Source organism: Jaculus jaculus, chromosome 11 (assembly GCF_020740685.1).
Source record: "Jaculus jaculus isolate mJacJac1 chromosome 11, mJacJac1.mat.Y.cur, whole genome shotgun sequence".
NCBI classification, from domain to species: domain Eukaryota; kingdom Metazoa; phylum Chordata; class Mammalia; order Rodentia; family Dipodidae; genus Jaculus; species Jaculus jaculus.
Window position 1 is genome coordinate 110,071,895 of NC_059112.1, and position 20,816 is coordinate 110,092,710.

The 20,816-nt window shown below is 51.3% G+C and overlaps 2 protein-coding genes across 2 annotated transcripts; both read left to right on the forward strand.

Annotated features, from left to right (window-relative positions):
• The first annotated feature begins 6,951 nt into the window (after positions 1-6,951).
• Zscan10 (zinc finger and SCAN domain containing 10) lies at positions 6,952-13,182 on the forward strand. The gene is made up of 5 exons (XM_004652009.2): positions 6,952-7,347; positions 10,309-10,587; positions 10,747-10,800; positions 10,942-10,999; positions 11,651-13,182. Exons 1-5 carry the CDS (start codon positions 6,952-6,954, stop codon positions 13,180-13,182), a joined length of 2,319 nt encoding a protein of 772 aa, XP_004652066.2.
• Positions 13,183-17,039: 3,857 nt separating this feature from the next.
• Positions 17,040-18,569, forward strand: LOC105943637 (sperm motility kinase Z-like). Its single transcript, XM_012947400.2, has one exon. The coding sequence runs from the start codon at positions 17,040-17,042 to the stop codon at positions 18,567-18,569; it is 1,530 nt and encodes a 509-aa protein (XP_012802854.2).
• Positions 18,570-20,816: the final 2,247 nt, after the last annotated feature.

Consider the following 20,816-nt stretch of genomic DNA (forward strand, 5'->3'; position numbering starts at 1 on the left):
CCTTCCTTCCCTTCTCTTTCTTCTTTTTTTACTCGAGGTAGGGTCTCACGGCTGCTCAGGCTAACCTGGAATTCACTTTGTATTCTCAGGGTAGTCTCGAACTCACAGTGATCCTCCTACCTCTGCCTCCGAGAGTGCTGGGATTAAAGGCGCGCGCCACCACGCCCGCCTGTATATATTGGCTTCTTTATTGCGAATGAGCAAAAATCATCTGCTCACCGACAGGGCAGCTGGGAGGCTGTGCTCGTGGGCCTGGGGAGTCTTCCACTCCTAAACTCCTAGCCCGAGCCTGGTTCCTGGATTCTCAAACTCGAGAATGTGCCCCATGGAATTTCAAGAGAATGCGCTTCGGTGCATGGCCCCACCCAGCGCGCCACCCGGGGGAGACCGCGTCCCGGGCACGACACCCCGCTCCCAGCCGGCAGCCCCAGCTCCTCGAGGCTGGAATCCCGGGGTGGGCCGAGAGCCACAGCAGCGGCGGCAGGACTTCCAATCGGTCCGGCGCGTCAGTGGGGCGTGGGAGGCAGAGGGCAGCCAGGGGTCTCCGGGCTCTCTGGTGCCCCATAGGGTGTCATTGATGTCACTGGCCCGCGCCAGACAGGGAAAGCTCAGCTCAGCGCTGGTGCGCGCGGGAGGGCGAAGCTGAGCCCGTCCAGCTTTGGAAAGGGTGCGGGTCAGCCCTGAGCCTCTGGCCATCCAGCGGCGGCCCTAGGGCACTCATGGAGTATACGTACCCCCAGTAGCTATGGACGCACCGGAGGCACCGCTGATTACACTGCTAGAACTGTAACTCTGTTTCCCAAGAGTGACCCAACCACCCCTCCCAATTATCACCTTCCAGGAATGGCCCAAGCCGCCTGTCCACTTATAATTCCTGACAGTGGTCCACGCCCTGACGCAAGGTGGGCGGCCCTGTAACCAAGGAATTCCAATGACCCCACTGCCCCTTAAGTATCCCCTAGTCTGTAAGGAAGGTGCTCCTCGTATGTCCGCCCAGAGCCCTTTCTCGGGCGGAAAAAAGCCTGTCTCTGCTCTCGTTTCCTCCCCCCACCCCTTTTTTCCTAAGATACACGACCCAAGAAGTCATCTGAGAACAAAGGGAAGGACTTTTTAAAAAGGGCTCCAAAACCATTGGAAAGGTCTCTCCGGTGGGTGTGTGGGATGTTTGCAGCGCCATCTGCAGGATCTGGGGACGAGTGCAGGTGGTATATGGCTCAGCAGCTAAGGTGCTTCCCTGCAAAGCCTAACGACTGGTGCTTGATTCCCCAGTACCACCTAAAGCCAGATGCACAAAGTGGAGCATGCATCTGGAGTCCGTCTGCAGTGGCTGGAGGCCCTGGTGCGCCTATTCTCTCTGCTTGAAAATATATATGTAATCTTTTTTTTTTTTAAGAGCCCTCTTGGAGCCAGGCGTGGTGTCACACTCCTTTAGTTCCAGCACTAGGGAGGCAGAGGGAGGATCACCGTGAGTTCAAGGCCACCCTGAGACTACATAGTGAAGTCAGCTTGGATTAGAGTAAGACCCTACCTCGAAAAACAAAAACAAACAACAAAAGAGCCCTCTTCTCCATCTCTTCCTTTTCTTTTTTTCTTTTTGGATTTTTTTTCAAGGTAGGGTCTCACTCTATATCTATCCCTGACTAACCAGGAACTCACTCTACAGCCCCAGGCTGGCCTCTAACTCAGGACAGTCCTGACTCAGGCTGTGGTGATCGGTGTGAGCCCCCACACCTGGCAACGTTCCATCTTCATAGCATCACCACTGCCTGCCCTGTGCCCTGGACAACAGCCTCCCCCACCCACCCAGAACAGACCCTTATTTCCTCATCATTTAGCTCGATGTCCTTGGCGTCAACTGCGTGGCTCAGGACACACCACTGGTAAAGCTTTGTCACATGCAGAAAAAGACTAGCAAAGAGCACATACGCACTTAAAATAGCAGTTCTTGTCCCAAAAGGGGCATGAGCCTGTCCTGATTTAGACGGAGAAGTTACAGCTTGGAGTAGATTCACTCTTACCTTGACCTGGCAGGGCTGGAATCCGGATTCATGACATTTATCTTGATTTATCCAGCTCCACCCTCTCCCCCACCCCCCGCCCTATCACAACTGGGAGGTGAAGGGTTAACTCTAAGAAGCCCCTTCATCACCTGAAGGGGGATTGGGGCAGGGAACTTCCTGTTCCATCCCCCCCCCACCTCCCGACCAATCCTTACCCCGGCTGGCTGAGGCTGGCTCGGGTTCTGGAACCCTCAGATAACTCCAAGTATCTTTGCCTCTGAAGGTGGTGCCCGGAGTGGTGAGTTGGAGGGCTAGGGCGCAGCTTCAGAGCAGTGTGGAGAGAGAAAGGGGGCCTCCAGGCCTAAGTGGAGGGGTAGTAGCTGGAGGAGTCCTGGGAGTATGGGGAGGCGGGGTCTGTAGTGGGGAGCCCAGTGCCACACAGCTTGGTGGGTCTGTGGCCGTGGGGAGATGTGGGAGGGTCCCAGAATATCTGGTGACATAGAGAAGATTTTTTTTTTTTTTTTTTGGTGTTACATGTCCCTGCTGAACTGACTAGTCTCGCTCACTCAGCCCCAGTACCTGGTGAGGAGCTCAGGTGTAGAAAAGAAAGGCACCCAGCCAACGCAAGGAGTCAACCCCTAAACTATGTGCAGGGAGTAAGAACACAGGTCCTGAGGCGGAATATCCGCTTTTGCTTCTCCTAAACTCGTTTCTGGTCGGTCTCCTTGCAGTACCTACAAGTTAAGCCAGGGATTTGGCGAAGGCTAAGGAGCTCTTCTAAAGCCCCACACCCAGCCAACCCCCCGCAGATGTGCATCTTAATAGGGCTTTTGTCTTGGGGAGCTTGGGGGAGGGACAGACTTTCTAAGGCCTACTCTCCAGAATTCCAGCGCTTAGAAACCTCTGGCTAGGTCTCACCTGGAGATTTCCAGGAACTTGTGTGGCTAGGTCTGGGATGGAGTTTGAAATTGAAATTCTTTCTTTCTTCCTTCCTTCCTTTTTTATTTTTTCAAAGTTTCATTAGCAACTTCCATGATTATAAAAAATATCCCATGGTAATGCCCCCCCCACTTTCCCCCTTGAAACTACATTGTCCATCATATCCCCTCCCCCTCTCAATCAGTCTCTCTTTTATTTTGATGTCATGATCTTTTCCTCCTATTATGATGGTCTTGTGTAGGTAGTGTCAGGCACTGCTTCCTTCCTTTCTTTCCTTCCTTCCTTCCTTCTTTCTTTTTTTCGAGGTAGGGTCTCACTCTAACCCAGACTGACCTGGCATTCCAGGTAATCTCAGGGTGGCCTTGAACTCATGGGATTAAAAGTGTGCACCAACACGCCCAGCTTTTAGAATTATCTTATTTCTTACTTATGCTGTGATATTTTGGCTAATGCTAGTAAAATCTCACAGGGTCAGAGGGGAAGTGACAGGTCTAGAACCACTTTTTCATTTTAGAGACCATCTTGGCTTGCAACTGTGAGCAAATTACCTGAACTTTACACCCCTCCCCCTGCTTTTGATTCTTACGGGGGGGGGGGTGGAAAATGGGCACAGTTTGGAAGAGGTAACCCATGTGCCTGAACAGAAGCATAAGTTATTGGGTTGTGGCTCGGTGGTAAAGAGCTTGCCTGACATATCCAAGGCCCTGGGTTTCCTATTCCATCCCCAGTGTGGCAAGAAAAGCTAAAACTCTCATGAGTGGTGCAGGAAAAGTTAATTGTGTCTGATTGAACTGAGTTCCTGGTCCTTAGGAATGAATTTGGGGCAGAGCCACACTTGATAGCTCTCAACTGTAATTAATGTGAAAATGGTAGAAGAGACCCAGCAAGCTGGAAAGATGGGAGGAGTTGATCCTGCAGAACCAGTGCCCCCTGGTGGCTAGAGACAGCTTCCATTGCTAGCTGGGAGTTGGAACGGATAACCCAGAGTGGTACAATGAAGGGAAAACCCTGAATGGGAAGGGAGGATTTAGCACTAGACAGGCTGAGGTATGAGGGTCACTGTGAGTTCAAGGCCATCCTACCTCAAAAAAAAAAAGAAGAGAGACAGTTCAAAACCAGGGCTAGGAAGATGGCTTGGCCATTAAAGGAGCTTGCTTTCAAAGCCTAACCAACTGGGTTCAATTCCCCAGTACCCAAATCCCCAGTACCCAAATAGAGTCAGATACACAAAGTGCCACAGACATCTGGAATCTGACAGAAAGTACTTTCTTATAGTGCAGCACTCAACACACGCCTTTAATCCCAGCACTGGCGAGGAAGAGGCAGGAGGATCACCAAGAGTTTGAGGCCACCCTGAGACTACATAGTGAACTCCAGGTCAGCCTGGGCTAGAGTGAAACCCTACCTCAAAAACTAAACAAATAGGATTGGAAAGGCGTCTTAGCAGTTAAGGAACTTGCCTGCAAAACCTAAGAACTCAGGTTCAATTATCCAGGACCCAGGTAAACCACATGCACAAAGTGTCACATGCATCTGGAGTTTGTTTGCAGTGGCTGGAGGCCCTGGCACACCCATTCTCTCTCTCAAATTAATAAATTTTTGTTTTGTTTTGTTTTGAGGTGGGCTCTCACTCTAACCCAGGCTGACCTGGAATTCACTATGTAATCTCCAGGTGGCCTCGAACTCACGGTGATCCTCCTACCTCTGCCTCCCGAGTGCTGAGATTAAAGGTGTGCGCCACCAGAGCCAGCTTTGATAAAATATTTTTAAAAGTCAAATATACAGATAAGTAAATAGGTTGTGAAGGGTCTTTATAGGACCCCCTAAAGACACATTATTTTTTATTTTTACTTTTTATTTATTTGACAGAGAGAAAGACACAGGGAGAGAGAGAGAATGGCTTCTAGCCACTGCAGACGAACTCCGCCTTATGCATCTGGGGAATCGACCTTTAGCTTTGCAGGCAAGTGCCTTAACCACTAAGCCATCTCTCCAGCCCGAGATTAAACATTTTTGTTGTCTTGTTTCTGAAACAGTCACACTCTAACTTTCAATGGGTAGTCAGTCCCAGATTGGCCTCGAACACACAAGGATCCTCTTACCTCATCCTTCAGAGTGCTGGGATTATAGGCATGCATCACCGTACTGGCTGAAACACTTTACAAAATACTTTTTAAATTCATTTGCAAGAGAGAGAGGTACAGAGAGAGCATGTGTGTGCATGGGCAAACCAGGGCTTCTTGCCACTGCAAACAAACTCCAGACGCATGTGCTACTTTGTGCATCTGGCTTTCTGTGGCTACTGGGGAATTGAACCTGGCCAGCCGGAAGACCTTGCATACAAGCTCCTTTGACTGGGGACTCACCTCCCCAGCCCAAGATGAAACACTGTTGGCGAGAATCTGACTGCATCCTTAGTGCTGTGCGGCGCAGTAAGACGTGCACCAGGCAGCGGAGGGACAGGGACATTGGATGCTGCAGGACTGAATGGCCCCAAAGAATCACCCGATTTCTCTGCCCTTGTGTTTTGTTTTTTTAAGGTTTACTCTAATATTTTATTTTTTATTTATTCGAGAAAGTCACCTTTTTTTTTTGGTTGTTCAAAGTAGGGTTTCACTTTAGCCCAGGCTGACATGGAATTCACTATGTAGCCTCAGGGTGGCCTCAAACTCACGGCAATCCTCCTACCTCTGCCTCCCAAGTGCTGGGATCAAAAGTGTGTACTACCATGCCCAACTTTTTTGTTTTTTAGAGAAAAGAGAGTCAGCTTCAGCTGCTGCAAACAAACTCCAGATCTGGCTTTATATGGGCATTGGGGAATTGAGCCCTGGTCATTAGGCTTTGCAGGCAAGTGCTTTAACTGCTGAGCTCTCTCTCTAGCCCCCAGTCACATCCTTTTTTATTTTTAATTTTAACTTTATTTATTTGAGAGAAAGAGAATGGGGATGCCAGGGCCTTCAGCCTCTGCAAACGAACTCCAGACACATGGGCCACCTTGTGCATCTGGCTTTTGTGGATCCTAGGGAATCAAACCTGGGCCTTCAGCTTTGCGGGCAAGCCCCTTAACCGATAAGCCATCTCTCTCTCTCTCTCTCTCTCTCTTTTAATCCATGACACTTTGCTGGTAGCTTATGTTCCCAGGCAGCTCATTTCCAATGACTGATGACTGGTGAAGACTAATTAGAAAGGTAAGGACGTGAGCAATGGAATCTGACAGATCCAAGATCAAGCCTCAGCCATGCCAAGACCACATGACTTTTGCAATATCATCTTTCCTGTGGAAAATAGGCTTAATGTGGCAGAAGTATTAGTATAGCACCTGGCACTTTGTGGGGCACAGAAAACTGGTTATGGGGACAACAGTTAGCAAAAAGGCTTCACAAATTTAAAAGGTGAAAGCTTTAGAAGTCTGAGAAATGCTGGCTTGAAAATAAAGTCCAAACGATGGAGATGGAGCTGAGCAGCACAGCACTTGCCTAGCTGTGAGACTGGGTTTAATCAATCCTTGTCACTGAGCAAAGCGGGGGAAGGGAGGGACTGTAGTTTGGAGGTAGAGCATGTAATTAGCATGGAGGAGGCACTCAGGATAAAGCAAAGCCAATAATTAATAATAAAGATGACAATAATGAAAATAAGGTCTGAAAAAATGGGGCTTAGAATGTAGCTGAGTGACAGAGCCACATGCTGATAAGCCGTCTCTTCAGCCCTAGTCACACATCTTTTAATAGCTACAATTTAGGGATTAACTTCCTTGCAATAGATCTTGTTTTGTGTGTGAATTTTTGGGGGGAGGAGGTGGGGGTAGGTTCTCATCAGCCCAATGCTGACCTCAAACTCTATGAAAGAACTGCTATTGAACTCCCTATTCTCCAATCTCTACCTCTTGCATGCTGGGATTAGAGGCATGCACCACCCCATGTGGCTTCCTACGGTAGATCTTAATTTAGGGTCTTCAGCTCCACAGGTGTGGAAGGAACTGAAGAAAGTGGTCCGGCCACAGGAGGTGTGAAGGATGCCGGCACAGCCAGTGCCCGGTGCCCAGGAACAGGAGCAGCTCGGCACTGTCAAGCTGGAAGAGGAAGAGGGGGCTGGCCAGGAGACTCTCAGGAGATCTGAGGCCAGGCCTCGGCCCGAGGTGGCCCACCAGCTATTCAGATGCTTCCAGTACCAAGAGGACATGGGGCCTCGAGCATCCCTGAGCCGCCTCCGGGAGCTGTGCAGCCACTGGTTGCAGCCGTCTTTGCACACCAAACAGCAGATCTTGGAGCTTCTGGTGTTGGAGCAGTTCCTGAGTGTGCTGCCTCCGCACCTGCTGGGCCGCCTGCAGGGCCAGGTGCTCAGAGATGGTGAGGAGGTGGTTCTGCTGCTGGAGGGAGTACCCAGAGACACGAGCCACGCGGGGCCACTGGTGAGAAGGGTCTGGATAGAGGCTGAAGGATGGGGAAGGAGTGCACAGGAACCAATCAACGTAGGAAGAAATCTCTGGAAACCCACATTCTTCCATCAGCCAAAAGATAACGAATGGGGATAGGAATTAAATCTCGTGTGTGTGTGTGTGTGTGTGTGTGTGTGTAGTTGTTGTTTGTTTGTTCTTTTTTTTTTTTTTTTTTTTTTTTTTTTTTTGAGGTAGGGTTTCACTCTAGCTCAGGCTGACCTGGAATTCACTATATAATCTCAGGGTGGCCTTGAACTCACTGTGATCCTCCTATCTCTGCCTATTATTATTATTATTTGTCTTTCAAGGTAGGGTTTCACTCTAGCCCAGGCTGACCTGTAATTCACTATGTAGTCTCAGGGTGACCTTGAACTCACGATGATCTTTCTACCTCTGCCTCCCAAGTGCTGACTTTTTTTTTTTTTTTAATGTATTTGTGGAGGAAGAAAAAGGAGAGAAGAGAGAATGGGTATACTAGGACTTCCTGCCACTGCAAACCAATCCCAGATGTATGTGCCACTTTGTGTATCTGGCTTTATGTGGGTTCTGGGGAATCGAACCTACATCCTTAGGCTTCAAAGGCAAGTACCTAAACCACTAAGCCAGCTCTCCAGCCCAGGAATTAAATCTTTAGCACTTTATCCAGAGAGTTGGTGATAGAATGTGCACTTCAGGGCCTCCAGCCACTGCAAACAAACTCCAGAGGCATGTGTCCCCTTGTGCATCTGGCTTAAGTGGATTCTGGAGAATCGAACAGGCTGACCTGGAATTTACTATATAATCTCAGGGTGGCTTCAAACTCATGGCAATTCTCCTACCTCTGCCTTGCAAGTGTGGGGATTAAAGGTGTCCAGCTTTTTTATTTTTTTATTTGAGAGAAAGAGGCAGAGAGAGAGAGAATGGGTGTGCCAGTGCCTCCAGCCCCTGCAAACGAACTCCAGATGCATGTGCCCCCTAGTGCACCTGGCTTACATGGGTCCTAGAGAGTCGAACCAGGATTCTTTGGCTTTGCAGGCAAATGCCTTAACCACTAAGCCATCTCTCCAGCCCAGATTAACATTATTTTTTTTAAACTGCATTCCAAGCCAGGAGTGGTGGTCACGCCTTAATCCCAGCATTTGGGAGGCAGAGGTAGGAGGATCGCCATGAGTTCGAGGCCACCCTGAGACTACATAGTGAATTCTAGGTCACCCTGGACTAGAGTGAGACCCTACCTCAAAAAAAAAACCAAACCAAACAAAACTGCATTCCAAAACAAAAAGACCTTGTCTCAAACTAGGTGAAAGGCAAGGACCAACATCCATCCCAAAGTTGTCCTCTGACATGCACACCAAGGCATACATGCATTCATATTGCACGCCCAGAATTAAAAATAAAATCGGCGGGTTGGAGAGATGTCTCAGTTGTTTAGGTGCTTGCCTGAAAAGCCTAAGGACTTGGGTTTGGTTCGCCAGTACCCATATAATGCCAGATATACAAAGTGGCCCTTGCATCTGGAGCTTGTTTACACTAGCTGGAGATTCTGCTGTTGCCATTCTCTGTCTCTCATAAGTAAGTAAATAATTTGAAAAGAAAATCTGCCTTCCATCTCATCTCCAGCCAGCAGATTATATCATGAGAAGGTGGGCATGAGGATGAAGGCTCCAAAGCTCAGTCTTGCCCTTCTGGTTGGGTGATCAACCACATTTCCTAGACTTAAGATATCTGTGTACCTCTCCTGTTATCATTCCCTGTATTCCCTCACTGAGGACAACTGGGATCAGATACTTCTCAAACACTGAGTGTAGTTAGTTTCTACCTATCAATCTTGTTCTCCTCCATAGGAACCTAGGCTGGAGCAGAGGGGTGGTTCAACTCAGAACCAACCATTATTAGCATGTATATGCTAAGCTATTTATAATATGTACATGTAAATTATTTTTTAAAAAATATCGAAGTGGGGTTGGGTGTGGTGGCACATGCCTTTAATCCCACCACTTAGCAGGCAGAGGTAGGAGGATTGCCATGAGTTCAAGGCCAGCCTGAGTATACAGAGTGAATTCCAGGTCAACCTGGACTAGAGTGAAACCCTAACTCAAAAAAAAAAAAAAAAAACAATAATAGGGCTGGAGAAATAGTTTAGCAGTTAAGATGTTTGCCTGCAAAGCCAAAGGATTCTGGTTTGACTCTCCAGGACCCACATAAGCCAAATGCACAAGGAAGCACATGCATCTGTAGTTTGTTTGCAGTGGCTGGAGGCCCTGGCATGACCATTCTCTCTCTCTCTCAAATAAGTAATGTTTTTAAATTTATTTTTAAAAATAACAAAAAAAGTAAAAAACTTATATTCATTATTTATTTGAGAGAGAGAGAAGGAAGGAGAGAAGAAGGAACAAATACAGAGAGAGTAGAAGCATCAGGGCCTCCAGCCACTGCAAACTCCAGACCCATGTGTCACCTTGTGCATCTGGCTTACCTGGGTCCTGGGTTATTGAACCTAGGTCTTTTGGCTTTTCAGGATAACGCCTTAACCACTAAGCCATACCAGCCCTGTAAGTTCTTTACTACAATATGAAATGCAAATGTGAAAACTGGGCTGGAGGAACGGCTCAGTAGTTAAGGCGTTATCCTGAAAAGTCAAAGGACCTACGTTCAATTCCCCATGTAAGCCAGATGCACAAGGTGACACATGTGTCTCAAGTTTGTTTGCAGTGGCTGAAGACCCAGGTATGCCCATTCTCTCTCTCTCTCTCTCTCTCTCTCTCTAATAAATCAATGAAAATAAAATTATAAACAAAAAGAATAGAAAACTGTTCCTATCTGTCCCTCCTGTCCCCAATCTTACCACCAGCCAATTTCTTGCAACTCTCTCTGCTCCTCTGTTCCATCCTGGTAAGAGACTCCAGACCACAAGATTGCAGCCTGCATGTCTCCTAACGTGAACATTTTCAACAGGATTTCAGTTTCAGTGCTGCCAAGAATTGTCCTGTTGCCGACACAACCCTGGAGAAATGTGAAGGCCCTTCCCAGGGCCCCAGCCACAGCCCCAAAAGGGAACTGCCCTCCCAAGAGCCTCCAGTTTTGAATCCATTGAATGAATTACCTCCATCTCAGCCAGCACCCACCAGGACTGCTGAACCTAGGCAGTGGAGATTTGACCCAAGTTCAAGGCAGCTGCTTAACGCAGAGCCCCAGAAGACATTCCAGAACCTGCAGGAAAGCAGTGAGGAGCTGGTGCCTGGGAGGCCCACTGGATGTGTGGGTGTGGGTAGGAATGTGGGGAGTGGGAGAGCTGCCATGGCTTCCTGGAGGAGGGGACGTGGGAGTCACCTGATGGGCAGTGCTACCTTCTAACCCCAGTGTCTCCCTTCCCCAATGCTGCCAGAGTCCCAGGGTTCCTCATGGCTGGAGGAGAATTCCAGAGACCAGGAACTGGCCGCTGTACTGGTGAGCTGAGCTGATCCTCTACCGCAGGTCCTTCACGGGCCTAGAGCATTCTATACCCTCCCGTTTTCCTTAATTCGGTTCCAGAAAGTGGGTGCTGCGAACCCATTCCTCACTCTGTGGGGCTCTCGGTTCTCATTACAGGAGTCCCTGACCTTTGAGGATGTTTCAGAGAAGACGGCTTGGCCTGTGCACCCCCTTGGTAAGTGTCCTCCTCCATGGTCACCGCCACCAAAGGCTTTCTTTGCCAACAGCTCCAGACTCTACTAGACGTTGGCTTTTGTTTTTTGTTTGCTTGTGTTTTTCCGAGGTAGGGTCTCACTCTAGCCCAGGCAGGTGGCCTGGAACTCACTCTGTAGTCCCAAGCTGGCCTTGAACTCTCAGTCTAGGTTAAGGTGAAACCCTGCCTAAAAAAAAAAAAAGTAATTCCAGCTCTTGGGAGGCTGAGAGGGAAGAAGAGCCCAGATTCCAAGTAAGGACATTCTCCAGCCGCTGCAAACCAACTCTAGAGGCGTGGGCCCCCTTGTGCAGCTGGCTTACGTGGTTCCTGGGGAATGGAACGTGGGTCATTTGGCTTTGCAGGCAAGCGCCTTAACCGCTAACCCACATCTCCAGTCCCCACCCCCCAAGTAAGGACATTCTCATTTGGTTTCTGAAGTCTCCTCAAAAGAGGCTTGAGCGGGGAGTGGGGGGCCGAGCACACCCTTAATCCCAGCACTGGGGAGGCAGAGGTAGGAGGATCGCCATGAGTTCGAGAGCCTGAGCTAGAGTGAGATTCTACCTTGAAAAACAAGACAAAACAACAAGAGAAGGAAACAGAGACTTGATATCCCTGTGTTTGCATCTTCTCAAGGTCTTGGAAGCAAAATAGCAGACAGGGAGAAACTTAAACTAGAAGAACCCACAGAGGCTGCCTGGCCCACCATCGTCTCAGTAGAGTCCCGGGCAGATACCCCTAGGGTGCCAGGAGAGCCTCTTCAAGAGGGCAGCGGTGCTGATGGAGGGGAGAACCCTCCTGAGAGCAGTGAAGCTCCCAAGGAAAAGGTGGCCGCTGGTGCCCAGTTCATATGCACCGAGTGCGGGGTGAGCTTCCAGCAACTGTCCCGCCTGCAGGCACACCAGCTGAGGTCTCACCCGAACTCCCGCTCTTTCGTGTGCATGTGCTGTGGGAAGAGATTTGGGCGCAGCTCCATCCTCAAGCTGCACTTGCGCACGCACACAGGCGAGCGGCCTCACGCCTGTCACCTGTGCAGCCAGCGCTTCCGCCAGCGGTCACACCTGGCCAAGCACCTGCAGACGCATTCCTCGGAGCCCGCCTTCCGATGCGCCGAGTGCGGCCAGGGCTTCCAGCGGCGCCCCAGCCTCGTGCAGCACCTGCTGGAGCACGCGCAGGCGCAAAAGGACGCGGGCGCCCCCGAGGGCCCCAGCGCAGCGGCCCCGCCTCCGGGAGACGCGACCACGGTCCTGTGCTCCCACTGCGGGCTGACCTTCCAGAGCCGCTCGAGCCTCAAGCGTCACCTGCGGACGCACGGCAAGGCCAAGAAGCACCGCTCCTCCCCGCAGGACCCGGGCGGCCCGGCGGCGAAGACGCGCCGCGACAGCAAGCCCTACAAGTGCGGGGACTGCGCCAAGGCGTTCCGGCGCAGCGAGCACCTGGCGGCCCACCAGCGCGTGCACACGGGCGAGCGGCCCTTCTCCTGCCAGGTGTGCGGCCGCTGCTTCACGCAGAGCTCGCAGCTGGCCAGCCACCAGCAGGTGCACACGGGCGAGAAGCCCCACGCGTGCCCGCAGTGCGGGAAGCGCTTCGTGCGGCGCGCCGGCCTCGCGCGCCACCTGCTGACCCACGGCGGGCCGCGCCCCTACCACTGCGCGCAGTGCGGCAAGAGCTTCAGCCAGATGCAGGACCTGGCGCGCCACCTGCGCAGCCACACCGGCGAGAAGCCCTGCCGGTGCAGCGAGTGCGGCGAGGGCTTCAGCCAGAGCGCCCACCTGGCGCGCCACCAGCGCATCCACACGGGCGAGAAACCGCACGCCTGCGACACCTGCGGCCACCGCTTCCGGAACAGCTCCAACCTGGTGCGACACCGCCGCAGCCACACCGGAGAGAGGCCCTACGGCTGTCCAACCTGCGGCCGCAGCTTCCGGCGCAACGCCCACCTGCAGCGCCACCTGGTCACGCACTCGCGGCCGGAGCAAGAGGTGGAGCCGCCCCAGGAGTGTCCCGAGTGTGGCAAGAGCTTCAGTCGCGGCTGCAACCTGCTGCGGCACCTGCTGGTGCACACGGGGGCCAGGCCCTACTCCTGCGCGCAGTGCGGCCGCGGCTTCAGCCGCAATTCGCACCTGCTGCGCCACCTGCGGACCCACGCGCGAGAGACAGTGTACTAGCCCTGCCCGGCGCCAGCGGCCCTGTTCGGACGCCCCGCCCCGCCCCGCGGGACTGTGCACCTGCGGCGCTCTGCGGCATCCTCCTCACACCCACCTCTGCTCCTTCCTGCACGTGTGTCTTTCCCACCTGAGGCCTCCTCTGGGCCTCAGCAATGTGTTTTCAAATGCCCAGAGTAAACAAACTTTAAAGTGCTCCCTTTTATCTTATTTTTATTTATTTATTTTAAGGTAGGGTCTCGCTGTAGCCCAGGTTTACCTGGAATTCACTATGTAGCTTCAGGGTGGCCTCGAACTCACCGCGATCCTCCTACCTCTGCCTCCCGAGTGTGGGTTTTAAAGGCGTGCGCCACCATGCCCGGTATTTAGTTTTTAGACAGGGTCTTAGGTAAGCCCAAGTAATGTCTGTTAGGATTAATAGGGGCACTAAGGGCATGATGAGAGAGAGGCCCATTGTCCAGCCATTTCCTCTGCCTAAGGTGGCCCCAAGAGGAAGAGGATAATTTCTTTTTGTTTGTTTTGGTTTGGTTTTTGAGGTAGGGTTTCACTTTAGCTCAGGCTGACCTGGAATTCACTGTGTACTCTCAGAGTGGCCTCGAACTTGTGGCATTCCTTCCACCTCTGCCTCCCAAGAAGATAATTTTGTCCCAAAACTCCAAAGTCAATTACTGTGATCAAAAGGAGCAGAGAACCAGGTGTGATAGCAAAAGCCTTTAATCCCAGCACCTGGGAGGCAGAGGTAGGAAGATCTCTGTGAGTTCAAGGCCACCCTGAGACTACATAGTGAATTTCAGGTCAGCCTGCATTAGAGCAAAAGTACTTTGGGGGGGGGGGGAAGACCAGAGAAGAAGAGTGGGTACTGACTCCAAAATGTCTCCAGTTCCCAAGAATCAGGGCAAATCACTAGAAATTTACTGACAGGGGAAGGAAGTTGTGGCTGCACTGGCCTAGGAAGCACTAGAGCAGGAGTAAGGACTTGTGTCCTTATGGACACACTAACCAGCACCTCAGTGACCCAGAACGTTTGGACAAAGATTATGACATCAGAGTGGTTGTCCATGGCAACCACAGCTCCCTCATAGACCTAGGTGGACTGGCACTTGTCCAAGCTGAATCTGAATCCAATTTGTTAATGTTAGCCTCTTCCTGGCCATTCAATAGAAAACATCCTCCCATATCCAGTCTTCCCTCACATGTGCACTGGCCAGAAACATTAAATGCTTTATTTCTTACACTTTCCACTGCAGGGACCTGGCATTCTGAAGCAGGTGTCAGGCTACATTCCTGGCCTTACATTCTGCTATAGCCTTAAGACTCAGCTGTTCAAGGGGCTTGAGTTTTTTCCTCCCTGATTGCTTTAGTCCTTCTCTCAACTCGGAACTTGCTTTCTCCCCACCATCCTGGTTCCTACCTGTTCTCAGTGAGGAGCATCCACATGCTTTGTGCTCCTGACACTCTCCTGGTACTTTTAAAGTGGCTGACACAAGAAACACACAGGGAGGAAGTGCTTATTTAGCACAAGCTCTCAAAGGATTCATTCGCCCATGGTGAGGACATGGTATAATGTCCGCATCATGGAGGACAGAAATCACGGTGACCGAGTGAGAAATCAGAGCCAGGCCCTTCGCTTTCACAGCTTGGCCAGACCAATACTGTCTCCCACGTCAGGATTAGTGCTCTGTGTGGGGTTAGCCCACAGTTGGAAGGGGCTTTTCCCCACCATCAATCCTAACACAGGTTATCACAGCCATGTCTTGATGGCTTAAAAGAAGAAAACTCACTTTGTCCAGTTGCACCACCAGAACCAGTAGGAAACAAAAGGTGATAAGAGCTTGTCTACCAGGTATCAAGTAAGAAAAGTCCTCATTAGCTTTTCCCACATACCACTTGCTCTGCCACAGTTGTCAAGACACTACTTAGGCATCATAACACTTCTGTTCAATGTTTACAACAGTAAGTAGTTGAAAAATTGGAAAAGCAGTTTGAGTGTGAGCTGTCGACAGCATGTTCTGCTGACATCCTGAAGACTCTGTCCTACAGGGCTAGAGATGCATTCCAGGGTCACTTGGCAGGCCATGTTGGACACAGCCAATATGGCCACAGTCATGTTAAGCTGGATCCCTTTATAGACACCCAACGTGACACCATCAAGATAGTTCATCAGATGGGAAATATTCGGGAATTAAAATATCCTGAAAATCAGCCAGGGGTGGTGGCACAGCCTTTAATCAGGAGACAGAGGTAAAAGGATTGCTGTGAGTTTGAGGCCAGCCTGGACTAGAGTGAAACTCTACCTCAAAAAAAAAAAAAAAAAAAAAGAAAAAAGAGAGAGAGAGAGAGAGAGAGAGAAAAGAAAAAGAAAGAAATCCTGAGATTCAAAACCAGGAAAGGGATCTTCACATCAACTTAGATGTTAATCGACACGGAGTTGGGTTTTATGGGCAGAAGAAGCCTTAAGGTATCAGTGAAGGGGCAGCACGTGCTTGAGACCATCGCTGAGAATGAGAGGGAGGTAACGTGAGTGGAGAAACCAAGAGTTCTCGGAGACAGAAGGGATTTCAGACTATCAACGAGGAACCCATAGGACATGAAGCTTCCCCCAGGCTTTGGTTTCCAAAAGCCTCAATGTGAACCTCTGTGGCCACCTGAGCCCCACACTGTCAAGGTCCCTTCTGTGACTGTTGCTCATGGCCAGCTGTGATTGCTCTGTTCCATGTTCTTTATGTGCTCAGATGGGTGGGGCCATTGTGAGGAAGTCCCTCCAGCAGATATAAGGGGGCCTAGAGTGCCCTGGATTTGTCCGGGCCAAGAGAGAGGAGAGAGAGAGAGAGAGAGGAGAGACAGAGAGTGGACCCGGACTGAGGAGAGTTGGTGGGGAGATTTTTGCGCATTATTGAGAGGAGAGGAGAGGAGAGGAGAGGAGAGGAGAGGAGAGGAGAGGAGAGGAGAGGAGAGGAGAGGAGAGGAGAGGAGAGGAGAGGAGAGGAGAGGAGAGGAGAGGAGAGGAGAGGAGAGGAGAGGAGAGGAGAGGAGAGGAGAGGAGAGGAGAGGAGAGGGTAGAGGAGAGGAGAGGAAAGAGGAGAGGGTAGAGGAGGGAAGAGGAGAGGAGGGTAGAGGAGGGTAGAGGAGAGGAGAGGAGAGGAGAGGAGAGGAGAGGAGAGGAGAGGAGAGGAGAGGAGAGGAGAGGAGAGGAGAGGAGAGGAGAGAGGAGAGTTTCTTTGCTTTTGGCTTTTAACTTTATTTTTTTGATTCTTTGGAATTTACTTTCTGGTTCATTTTTTTTGGGTAGTCTCTGGTGAGGGATTTCTGTTTTATTCTGGTTTGGTTTTTAGTTTTGATTTTTATTTTGGTTTCTTATTTTATTTTCTTTTGTTAACTACATCTCTCATTTCTATTTTATTTTTACCTTTATTTTTGTTCTTTTGCTTTTGGCTTTTCGCCTTTGAACTTTATTGTTTTGGCTGTTTGGGATTTACTTTCTGGTTCATTTTCTTTGGGTCGTCTCTGGTGAGGGATTTCTGTTTTATTCTGGTTTGGTTTTCAGTTTTGATTTTTATTTTGATTTCTTATTTTATTTTCTTGTGTTAACTACATCTCTCATTTCTATTTTACTTTTACCTTTATTTTCGTTCTTTTACTTTTGGCTTTTCGCCTTTGAACTTTATTTTTTTGGCTGTTTGGAATTTACTTTCTGGTTCATTTTCTTTGGGTCGTGTTTGGTGAGGGATTTCTGTTTTTTCCAGGTTGGTTTTTGACTTTTTATTTTTATTTTGATTTTTTACTTTACTTTGTTTTGTTAGTTACATATTTCATTTATACTTTACTTTAACATTTTATTTGGCATGCATAGCCTTGCTATGATGCCTCAGAGTGATGAGACCCTCTGGTCTCAGTATGAGGACCTTGGCCTCATCGTCAAGACCGACTATGTGGAGGTGCGGAGAGCTCGCCATCGCCTAACGGGTGTCCAGGTGGCCATCAAAATATTAAACAAGCGACTGGCAAGAGGTCTCAGGATTGCAGGGGAAGCAGACATCTTGCCATCCATCACACATCCCAACATCGTCAAGCTCTTTCAGCTGGTGGAGACAGAGGAGAACTTGTACTTGGTGCTCGAATACTGCCCCGTACAGCTGCTGGAGCACGTCTACAGCAAGGGCTGCTTGCAGGAGGAGGAGGCCCGCGGCATCTTCAGGCAAGTGGTAGACGCCCTCGCGTATTGCCACGACCAGGGGATAGCGCACCTGGACATCAAGCCGGACAACGTCATGTTGGACGAGAGCGGAAAGGTGACCCTGATTGACTTTGGCACAGCCACCAGGGTTTGTCCAGGACAACGGTTGACGAGGCACTGCGGGGCTATCCTATTTAGCCCTCCAGAGGTGATGAGGCTCGACCCCTATGACGGCCCCAAAAAAGACGTTTGGTCTCTGGGGGTGCTGCTCTATTTCATGGTCACCGGGACCTGCCCCTTCGGATTCACCTTAACCGCGGGCCCCAAAACGAACATCATCAAGGGGAACTACGAGAGGCCGGCGCACCTCTCTGCAGACCTGCGCGCGCTCATCGAGAAACTGCTGACCTTGGACCCCGAGCTCAGGCCTGCGGCCAAGGACATCCTGGACGACCCGTGGCTCGAGCGGGGCCAGGCGCGGGCGGGCGGGCGCGACCCCGACCCCCGGGAGCCGGACGCCGACGTGCAGGCGGCGATGCGGCTGGACGCGGGCGGCGCGGCGCGGTCCGTGCGGCGGGGCGGGTGCGACGGGCCCGCGGCCACCCACCGCCTGCTGCGGCTCGGGGCGCGGGGCGGGCCGGGGGCCGAGGCGGCGAGCACGGCCGTGAGCCCGGGCCCGACGCCCTTCCCCAGCGCCGCGGGCCCGCAGGTCGCCAGCTGCCCGGCCCGCCGCCGCTCCTGCCCGCCGCCGCCGCCGCCGTCGCCGCCCGAGCCCCGCGCCCCGCAGGTCGCCAGCTGCCCGGCCCGCCGCCGCTCCTGCCCACCTCCGCCTTCGCCGCCCCAGCCCCGCGCCCCGCAGGTCGTCAGCTGCCCGGCCCGCCGCCGCTCCTGCCCGCCGTCGCCGCCGCCGCCGTCGCCGCCCGGCCCCGCGCGCCCCGGGCCCCCGCCGCCGGGAGAAGCGCGTGCGGGCGGGGAGGCCGCGCGACCGGCCGCCGCCCAGACTTCCCGCCGCCCGGAGCGCGGCCCGGGGCTCCCCGCGACGGCCGCCCCGGAAGGCCGCGGCTGCCTGCCCCGCTGCTGGGAGGCCGTGCGCGGCCGCGTCCGCCGCCTCCTGCGGACACTGTGTCCCCGCGGGCTCCGCCGCCGCGGGAAGCGCGTGTTCCCGGCGCGGGCGGCGGGCGGCGGCGAAGGTCAGCGAGGCCCCGCGGAGCTGTAGCCGGCGCGGGCGCGTCCCGAGGCGGCGGCGGGAGGACCGCAGAGACCTCCGAGCAGTCCCGAGCGCGCACGTGCTGCAGCGCCCGCTCTCCCGCCCCGCCTGCGCCCTCCGCTGCAGCTTTGCTCCCTGCTTCTCCCCATCCTCCCACTCCCTCCTCCCAGAGCCGGGAGAGAATATATTTGTGTTCTCTTAAACCATGCAGGGTGTGATTTTTTCACGTGGTTTAATATCTCTGCCGCGTATGGAGTTAGCCCATGGTTGGAAGGTGCTTTTCCTCACCATCAGTCCTAACAGAGGTTATCACACACTCATCTTACTGGCTTAAAAGAAAAACAAAACAAAACAAAACTCCCTGTGTCCAGTTGCACCTCCAGGGCCAGTAGAAAACAAGGAGATAACGGTTTCGAACATGTATAAAGTACTAAAACTCCTCCTTGGGTTTTCCCACATACCACTTACTCTCTCAGAGTTGTCAAGACAATATTTAGATCTCATAACGTGACTCTGCAATGTCTACAACAGTAAATAGTTGAAAGTTTGAAACAGTTTGTGTATGAGCTGTCAACAGCGTGTTCTAAAGACTTTGTGCCACAAGGCTAGGGATGCATGCCACGGCCACCTGGCAGGCCATGTTGGCTGCAGCCAATATGGCCACAGTCATGTCAAGCTGAATCCCTTTATAGACACCCAAAATGATACCATCAAGATAATTCATCGAATGAGAATTATTAGGATGTTAAAAAGTATACCCTAGTTGGGTGTGGTGGTGCATGCCTTTAATCCCAGCACTGGAGAGACAGAGGTAGGAGGATTGCCATGAGTTGGAGGCCACCCTGAGACTACATAGTGAATTCCAGGTCAGCCTGGGCTAGAGTGAGACCCTACCTCAAAATAAATAAATAAATAAAAGTACATCCTGAAAATCAAAACCAGGAAAGGGATCTTCACAACTTCTTTTTACAACTTCTTAGATATCAATAGACACTGGGTTGGACTTTTATGAGCAGGACAAGCCTTACAGTATCAGTGAAGGGGCAGCACGTGCTTGAGACCATCACTGAGAATGAGAGGGAAAGTAACACGTCCATTGGAGAAACCAAGAGGTCTCTGAAACAGAAGGGATTACAGATTGTCAACGAGGAACCCATAGGACATGAAGCTTCCCCCAGGCTTTGGTTTCCAAAGGCCTCAATGGGAACCTCTGTGGCCCCCTGAGCCCCACGCTGTCAACATCCCTTCTGTGACGGGTCCACTATGAGGACTGTTGCAGTCAGGTTCACAAAGCTGGCAGAAAACACCCTACCAACAGTAGATTGTGGAAAAACAGGTTTATTTTGGCTTTACAGACTCGAGAGGAGACTCTGCCCCAAGGTGACAGAGAAAAATGATGGCATAAACAGAGGGTGGACATCAACTCCTGACTAACATCAGATGGACAACAGCAACAGGACAGTGTGCCAAACACTGGCAAGGGGAAGCTGCGTATATTACTCATAAGCCCGCCCCCAACAATACACTGCCTCCAGGAGGCATTAATTCCCAAATTGCCATCAGCTGGGAACCTAGCATTCAGAACACCTAAGTTTATAGGGGACACCTGAATCACACCACCACATTCCACCACTGGCTCCCACACACTGATAACCGTACATGATGTAAAATACAATGCATTCATCCAACTTTTTTTTTTTTTTTCTTTTCGAGGTAGGGTTTCACTCTAGCTCAGGCTGACCTGGAATTCACTCTGTAGTCTCAGGGTGGCCTTGAACTCAGAGCACTCCTCCTACCTCTGCCTCCCGAGTGCTGGGACTAAAGGCGTGCCCCACCACGCCTGGCCTTCATCCAACTTTTAAAAAACCCCATAGTTTTTCTTTATTAGATGTGGACATATGTAGTATGGAAACAACACATGCGGGTTCCATCCTTTCCCTCTTCCCTACCCCTTTTCTGAAAAGGCCTTCCAAACTAGTCAACCCCATGGGGATTGTGGGTCAAGCATTATGAGGGCAGCAGTTATGGGGGAGAGGCAATGTCTCTGTGCAAAACGTCCCAACTTGTGGCTCTAACAATCTTTCTGCCCCCTCTTCCACAAAATCCCGAGCCATGCTGGGAGCATTTTGAGTCTACTTCAGTGATGGGAACTTAGGAGCCTCTCGATCTCTGGTTTGGTAGATATTGAATGTACAATGTGATTATGTGAGTTAACTTAAAATGGTCTGTTCCAAGTTTGACCATTTTTCTACAAAT

Excerpts from the sequence above, each read along its gene's own strand:
- Zscan10 (XM_004652009.2), top strand. The coding sequence starts at position 6,952 with ATGCCGGCACAGCCAGTGCCCGGTGCCCAGGAACAGGAGCAGCTCGGC. Across the intron at positions 7,348-10,308 it reads CGAGCCACGCGGGGCCACTG|GATTTCAGTTTCAGTGCTGC; the intron begins GTGAGAAGGGTC and ends CATTTTCAACAG. Across the intron at positions 11,000-11,650 it reads TTGGCCTGTGCACCCCCTTG|GTCTTGGAAGCAAAATAGCA; the intron begins GTAAGTGTCCTC and ends CATCTTCTCAAG.
- LOC105943637 (XM_012947400.2), top strand. The coding sequence starts at position 17,040 with ATGCCTCAGAGTGATGAGACCCTCTGGTCTCAGTATGAGGACCTTGGC.